Source organism: Hipposideros armiger, unplaced genomic scaffold, assembly GCF_001890085.2.
Source record: "Hipposideros armiger isolate ML-2016 unplaced genomic scaffold, ASM189008v1 scaffold_1512, whole genome shotgun sequence".
Taxonomy (NCBI): domain Eukaryota; kingdom Metazoa; phylum Chordata; class Mammalia; order Chiroptera; family Hipposideridae; genus Hipposideros; species Hipposideros armiger.
In genome coordinates, this window is record NW_017732862.1 from 47550 (window position 1) to 55192 (window position 7643).

Below are 7643 nucleotides of genomic sequence, written 5' to 3' on the forward strand. Positions count from 1 at the left end.
CATCTACCGATGGGCATTTTGGTTGTTTCCAAGTCTTAGCTATTGTGAATAACGCCGCAATGAACATAGGGGTACATATATTTTTTTGGATTAATGTCTAGGTCATTTTTAAAAATTTTCCCTAAACCAGGTCCTAACCTGTAGAAGGTGACTCAGGAGATTCTTTTTTTTGTCATTTAAGGCCATTAAATCTGATTTACATAAAGGGAGGTAAAAAGGAAGGCCATTTACCTCCCTTTATGCAAATCAGATTAGGTCACTGCAGCCCACAGTCTAAGGTTATGATCATTTCCTTTATTTATCTCCAGCTAAGTACTTTGTACCTTGTTCGCCATGGAAAGCTTGAACTCGACCCAGTGGGGTGGTGTGACGAGTTTGGCCTCTCTTCTCTGCTTAATTCTTTCACTACAGCATTCAGGTTGAAAGGAGTGCCGGAGAGACGCCTTTGGGTGACGGCTCATTGGCTCTGCTCTATATACTTCCTCTCTAAGGAGGCTGTTCTCTGTCTGGAAGTGTCCTCTCTATATTCGGGAAATACAGCTTTGTGTATGAAAGTGGGTCAGGATTCTGAGCTGAGCCACCAAAAAAGTATTTAAAAAAAAAAAAAAGAAAAAAGAAAGAAAAGGAAAGTTAAGAGAATTAAGGCTAAAATGGTGACAAAATAAATACTATGCTAGGCCAGAGATTTTTCTCTCTGTTTACTTGTGTTATTGTTTGCGGCTGGTTTTAAAAGGCAGACTTGTAGAGCTGCTTCCACACTTCCTTGGAGGAAATTGGGACATGGAGACATCACATTGGACCCTAAAAATCAAAAAGATTCTGCTGTTGGGCTGTAAAATTGTGAGGGCATAGAGAGAGTTAGCCTGTATAAACTCCCGAGCTGTGAAATGTCAGTTTGGAGAGGGTTCCTGCTCCTCCCAGAACACTCATAGAAGACACTCCATTTATTCATTCATTTTTTTTCTTTGTTGTTTTGTTTTTGTTTATCATGTTTTTTTCTTTTGTCATAAAGACACTCCATTTTTGCCACATGCCCTCTGGGCACTTTTGGGAACTGCTCAGTTGGGTCCAGGAGCTACTTGTTAGCTGAACCCATGGGGCAGGGGTTGTCCTCTGTGTGCTCATTGTCAACATGTGGTTTTAATACCTCTTCTGTGCCTGGCTCCCCAAGCTCTTGTGTGAGAGGATTTACAAGAAGCAGACACTACCCTTCTCCTCTTTAAAAGGTCATTCAAGAGGGAAATGATTGTGTCTTTGGAGGCTACAGTGAGGAAAGAGGCTAGCGATAAAGGCAAGATGACAGAAGCTCTAAAGCAAAAAGAGCTCTCAAGAGGCAAACGACAGGTTAAATATGTCACCAGGCTGTAGTTCAGATGTTATCACATCAGAGGAATGTGGGCTCTGTTGGGGAGGTGGAGAGTAGGGAGCAGGTTGAGATTAAATCAGTCATTCCTAATGAATGTTTTCAGTTAGTTGTAAGCCACTCTCAAGTGAAGTGGGGCCGTGAAGAGCCTGGTTGTGAATGAGGACAGTGAGACCAGGAGGGTTTAGTAAGGATGACTAGCAAATGGATAATGGACCTATGACTCACCTGGGTTGACTCCAAAGGCTGCCTTTGCACTGTGTGCCCCCACTTTGAAAAGAAAATTTATATTTTATTCATGCCTGATGTTGAGTATTTTCCATCTGCTTTTGGCACTCTTTGGATATTTTTTTTTCCAATATATTTCTGAACCTCCAAATTGCAATGTTGTCTTTAGCACTTGAAATCATCTTCAACCTGTCTTCCCACCATTGCTGCTCAAGTGCGAGGAACTGGAGAAGTGGGCCCTGCCAGCATCATGGCAGCCTCCTGTGCTGTTCAAGTTAACGCGGATTACTTCCTTCCCTGAAGTACCGTTTGCTTATCATTGTGGCACTTACGTCGTTTTCATTTCCTCCTGTTGGAAATGGAGAACCTACATGAAAATGGATTCAATTTCCTCAGCAAAGACTAAACATTCAACTTTCTTGATCCGCTGCTGTCAATACCTCCCTGTACCACTCAAGACACCATTACCCCTCCCCGCTGATATCCTGCCTCCTCCCTTCCCCCCCATAATCTATTCTCAACAGCACACCCAAAGGTCTCTTTTTAAATTATGTCATTTACGTCATGCCTTTGCTCAACACCCTGAATGGCTCCCTTCGCATTTTACTCCAAGTAGAATCCGGAGTCCCTGTGGTGGTCTGTGAGGCCTCCGTACCTTCCCTGCCTCTCTGATTTCTTTTCCCACCATTCTTCTCTGCTCATCCTGCTCCAGCCACACTGCCCTTTTTGCTTTTTCTCAGACACACACATGTGCTTCCACCTTAGGGCCTCTGCACTAACTCTTTCCTCATCCCTCACTTCCTTCAAGTCCTGGCTTCATGTTTGGTTTCAAAATGAGACCTACCTGGAAAACTCCCATTTAATACCGTAATCAGCTGCCCAGCCTCCACTGCACACCTGCTTCCCTTACTTTGCTCTTTTTCTTTTTTTTAAGAGGACATACCACCTTCTGACTATGCAGCTTATTTATTTAAAAGGTATATTGTTAATCTGGCTCTCCTGACTAGACTGTAAACTCTAAAAGGGCAGGAATCTTTGCCAATTTTATTCATGTTCCACATACCTAAAGCAATGCCTGGCACGTCCTAGGTGTTCAGTTGATGTTTGTTGATTGAATTTATGATTGAATTAAGACCTGTTCTAAGAGAATTAAATGACCTACCTGTAAGTTCTTGAAGACTGGTGCACTTGGGGACATATTTTAGCACAGATCTGGAGCCAAATATTTACTAAGCTTCTGTTATATGCCTGGGTATGTGAGGGGGAGTATACTGTAGATATTAAGGGAGTTATTTCATTCATTCTTTTATTCATTCATTCAATAAATATATGTCGAGCCCTTCTTAAGTAGCAGGCATTGTTCTAAACTCAGGATAGAAGATAAATAATAACTAATGTACTGGTCCCAGTGGTGCTAGGTCCTCTGATTTTTTTTTTTTAAGAAGCTGAAATCAGAATTTTTGTATGATTCTCCCAATTTTTAAATGTTGATAACTAACTTAATTTTAAAAAATCTATTATAATAGCCAAATTAAACATTTATGACAACGAAATGTTGCCTTTTAGGCTATATCTTCTATGTTTGAGGGATTATGTGGTACTGATTCCACAAAAGTCTGAAACTTCTGGATGGATAACTGGCATGTCCTAGTCGGGGCTGGATTTAGGTGAGCTGTGGGAGGAAAGTGGGATATTTGTGCTCCTCCCTGAACCTGGGCCAAAGGTGTGGAGGCAGCAGCACAGGCAGAGTGCCAGGCAGGTGGGGTGATGGAGGAAGTGTATTTCCTCATCAGTACCAGCAGTAGTCTCCCCTGGGCTACACTGAATCATCCGTTCTAGGTTAAACTTATTACATTTGTCAGGATACCGGTCCAGCTGCCTAAACAAAGGCAAAGTATGAGACAAGATAGAAATTTGTCTCTGTCATAGTGATCTGCATGTAAGCGAACTAGACTGCTCACCTTCTTTTCTCGCTTTGCCATGGCTCCTCCTTGTCCTGAAGATGACTCCAGTGTGTGGCAGCCCTGCAGCCAGCAGAAAGGGCAGAGGAGTGGCTAGAGAAGGCCATGTCCCTTCCTTTAAAGGGTAGGATCCATTTTGATCACAGTACTTTTATTCATACCCCATTGGCCAGAGCTTGGTGACATGGCCACGCCTAACTCAAAGAAAGGCTGGAAAATTTAGGTTTTACCTGGGTGGCTTTGTATCAGCTAAAAATTATATTTGTATATTAGAAAAAGAGAATGGGTATTGCAGAATATACAGCAGTCTGCTGTATTTGCTTTCATGCGTCTCAGGTTGGATCAGGTAAGGCACCCTCAGTTTTCAAATTATTTTATCAGATCCTAGCAGTGCAAATGGAAGGTGATACTTGACATTTATTTCTTCCTCTTTCAGATTCTTCTGGGCCACTGTATTTCTGGTTAGAATAAAGTAACATGGTGAGTTTTTGTTTTGTTTTGTATCTTTATTTGTGTAGTTGATCAGGAGCAGAGGTTTTCAAATGTTTTGGTCTTAGGACCCCTTTGTACTCTTAAAAATTACTAAGGACAATAAAAAGCTTTGTTTATGTGGATTATATCTATATATATTTACCCTATTAGAAAATAAAACAGACTATTTACCATATTAAAAATAAAACCATATTTACAAGAATATTCAAGTAAGATTCTGTGAACTTGGACCCTTGGAGATCTCCACTATACAATTATGAGAGATTGATGGAAAAAAAGTAAATGATGTTGTAGTAATATTATGAAAATAATATTGACCTCACACATACCTTAAAAGGATCTCAGGGCACCTGTACCACACTTTGACAGCTCCTGTTAGAACATAACCTGCTAATGTTAACTTTGGTAATTATTTGTGTTGTAACTGATAAATGCCAGGACTAGGGATTTAAAAATAAAGCAATTTAAGACAAGACCACTGCCATCGAGTAGCTAATGGCCCAAATAAATAAGTAAATAAATAAATAAATAAATAAATAAATAAATAAACTGACCAATCTATAAACTTCTTTCATCTTACATTTGCGGGGAGTTGGTTTCTATTTCTGAGTTATAAATTTACATGTGGGAGTTAATAGTAATTGGCGATTTTTGCAATTTAATAAATTCTGGTGTTTAAGATATATTGAATTAAACATCTCATACATTTAGAAGCTCATTACAGAGAAGTTTGATTTTTGTTTACACTGACCGCTGTTTTTGGTCACCGAACCCTGAACCTTTTCTCACTTGGCACACCCCACTGCCTTCTATGGAAGTGTGAAGTACTAGCTATTTGCATTTTCAGCCACTGTTGCAGCCAGGTCGCAGGCATGCGACCTAGGCTCTGCCAGTCAGACACCTCCTTCTCATACTTTGAAATAGAAACTAGTGACATGAAGAAATGTGAGGCAGCTCCACAGGGTTCCCAGGGCAGCAGCAGGCTTCCTGACCCATCAGACCAGTGCTGCTGTGTGATTTGGGGTGATGTTCCTAGATATGTAGCCTCCAGTCCCGATTTCTCTGGCCTTCTGGAAATTTGTAATCTTTCCATTATCCTATGAATTCAGGAGTCGGTGCCTTTGCTTGCAACTAAGAATCCTTCTTGAAACCTTCATAAATGCAGTGCCTTGTAAAGTGGTGTTTGGAAACCTCATGTATCAAAATCACCTGGGCCGCATCCTAACACTCAGTGCCTATTGGTGGGCTTAAAGTTGATGGATTCAGAATCCTTGTGGGTGAGTTCCAGGAGTCAGCATTTTAGACAGACAAGTCCTCAGTTTATATAAAATTTAGATAAAGTCAATTTTAAGAACTGCTGTTCTAATGTGTCCCACTTTTTAAATTATTTGTTCTGTTTAAAGATGTAACTCTAAAAAGTTTTGCAAGACCCTAGTCAATGGCTAGTATTTCCTTGTTCCTTTCTCTTCCCACCCAGCTCCAAACTCCCCGTAAGCCTCTTTGTTCAGTCTCTTTAACTCTTGTAATGTCAGGTTTTTTTTCCTGCTTTATTTCTTTTCACTGAAAAGTGGTACTTTGCCAACTGGCATTGCCTACATTCAGTGGTGCCAGAATTAATTTGGATTTTAAACTACACTGTGACTGTGTCTCTCTCTGGGTCAGTTTTCTGTTGTGCATTTCTGCAACCTGTGAGCTTAGATCTCCAGGGATCCCTGGAGAGGATGAAGGGGAAAGGCTAGAACATGCCAAGTGACTTTCCTTGAAGGGTTTTTCGGCCACGGATTCAGGCCAAAAAATAACATGGAAAGGTTGAATGATCTACTTCTGAGATCTCTAGAATCACAGAACGTTACAGCTTGAAAGAATTTAGCCCTACCCCCTCATTTCATAAATGAGGAACTGAGGAGAAGGTATGTGCCCATCATGACATAAATGATTAATGGAGTATAAAGGCCAACATAATTTTAGAAGTAGGAAGTGGTAAAGCAAAGCTTGACCTAAACTACTATAAAGAAGAAGATTAACATTTATTGAGTGATTATTTGAACTTGGATACATTCGCTTAATATCTCTGAGTCTCAACTGAAAAATAAAGATTCTAATAATAGCTAACATTTATATAATGTTGACTATGTATTAAAAACTATTCTAAGTACTTTATATACAAACTCATTTAATCCTTATCACAACTGCATAACATAGGTACTATTATTTCCCCCTTTTTTAGATGAACAGAAAGGCTAGATAACTTACCTGCAGATACACAGCTAACATATTTGTTTTCTATTGTTGCATTACAAATCACCATCAGCTTCATGACTTAAGACAGCATTCATTTATTATCTCACAATTTTGTGGGTGACGAGTCTGGGCACAGCATAACTAGGTCCTCCACTCAGGGTCTTACAAGGCAGCAATGGAGATGTCGACCAGGGTAAGGGTCTTATCTGAGGCTTGGGGTCCTCTTCCATGCTCACGTGGTTATTGGCAGAATTCATTTCCCTAGAACCACAGAACTCATGCTGGCCGAATCTCAAGGCCAACAGGAGAGTGTCTCCCTCATTGAAAATCTCACCTGATTATGCCAGGCCCATCCAGGGTAATCTTCCTTTTATTAACATTAAAAGATCAGGGGCCTTAATGCATCTGCAAAATCGCTTTTTTATTTGCCATGTGACATAATATGGCATGAGAGCAATATCCCATCATCTTTACTATGTTCTATTGATTAGATGCCAGTTACAGGTCTCGTCCACACCAAGGGGAGGGGAGTCCACAAATCCATGGATACTAAGGGGCAGGAATCTCAGAGCCCTTTGAGAATTCTAACTGCCATCGCTGGTAGGGCTTAGTTTAAGCCCAAATTGACTCCAGGTCTAAGTCCATGGCCTCAGAGTCCATGCTATTAACCGCTATGATCTTTTTCCCTTTGAAGAAAGTAAACCCACTCTATAACCTTGCATAGAGTTGTCAGTAAGATAACACCCAGCAGACTTATTCTGGGTGCAAGGCAGTGAGTCTCTTCACACCCCCACTTTTAAAGACCTGCTTCAGAAACCATAACCACCTGTAGCTTTGTATTTTCAGGAAGTGATTTCCAATGGTCTCTCTAAAAACTGAGATTATTGAATTTATTTCAACATGTTCATATTCTTCTGAGGTAGAAATAACCATGGGGTTTAAGATTTGAGATTGGAATTATTAAAAAAATAACCCTAACTCTGCTTTTTTGTCTTTGAAACAGATAAAGTGATTGAGAAGACAGAGTGAACACCTTCATTTTGTAGACAGGACAACATGGATCAGCCATTTACTGTGAATTCTCTGGTAGGTAACAGCAACTGATATTTTACATATGGTTGGAAAATCCAAAAAAGAAGAACAGAAACATACCAAATGTGAAATGAATCACAATTGTTTCAAGAAGTGTAGCACTTGTTTCTTGCATCCATCTGTGTGGTCCTCTCCTTTGAGGAAGTGACTAATAAAGCCGTCTTTGCTGGAACTAAAAATAATTTTTTCTCCAAAAGTGTGAAATGCTAATTTACCTGGTTAGATTTCAGGAGTGTAGTCTTTTAGCGGGACACTGGAGAGACTTT

The 7643-nt window shown here is 40.2% G+C and overlaps 1 protein-coding gene across 5 annotated transcripts in view; it reads left to right on the forward strand.

Annotated features, from left to right (window-relative positions):
• Positions 1 to 7643, forward strand: part of STAMBPL1 (STAM binding protein like 1) — a 51193-nt gene that overhangs the window by 16419 nt on the left and 27131 nt on the right. For 4 of the 5 annotated variants that reach the window (XM_019634145.1, XM_019634143.1, XM_019634144.1 and 1 more), the window contains exons 2-3: positions 3989 to 4032; positions 7289 to 7371. In XM_019634145.1, the coding sequence (XP_019489690.1) occupies positions 7342 to 7371 (30 nt within the window). In that variant the 5' untranslated portion in view covers positions 3989 to 4032; positions 7289 to 7341. Of the gene's footprint in view, positions 1 to 3988; positions 4033 to 5181; positions 5322 to 7288; positions 7372 to 7643 lie in introns of those variants that run through there. The other variant, XM_019634142.1, reaches the window with a different exon arrangement.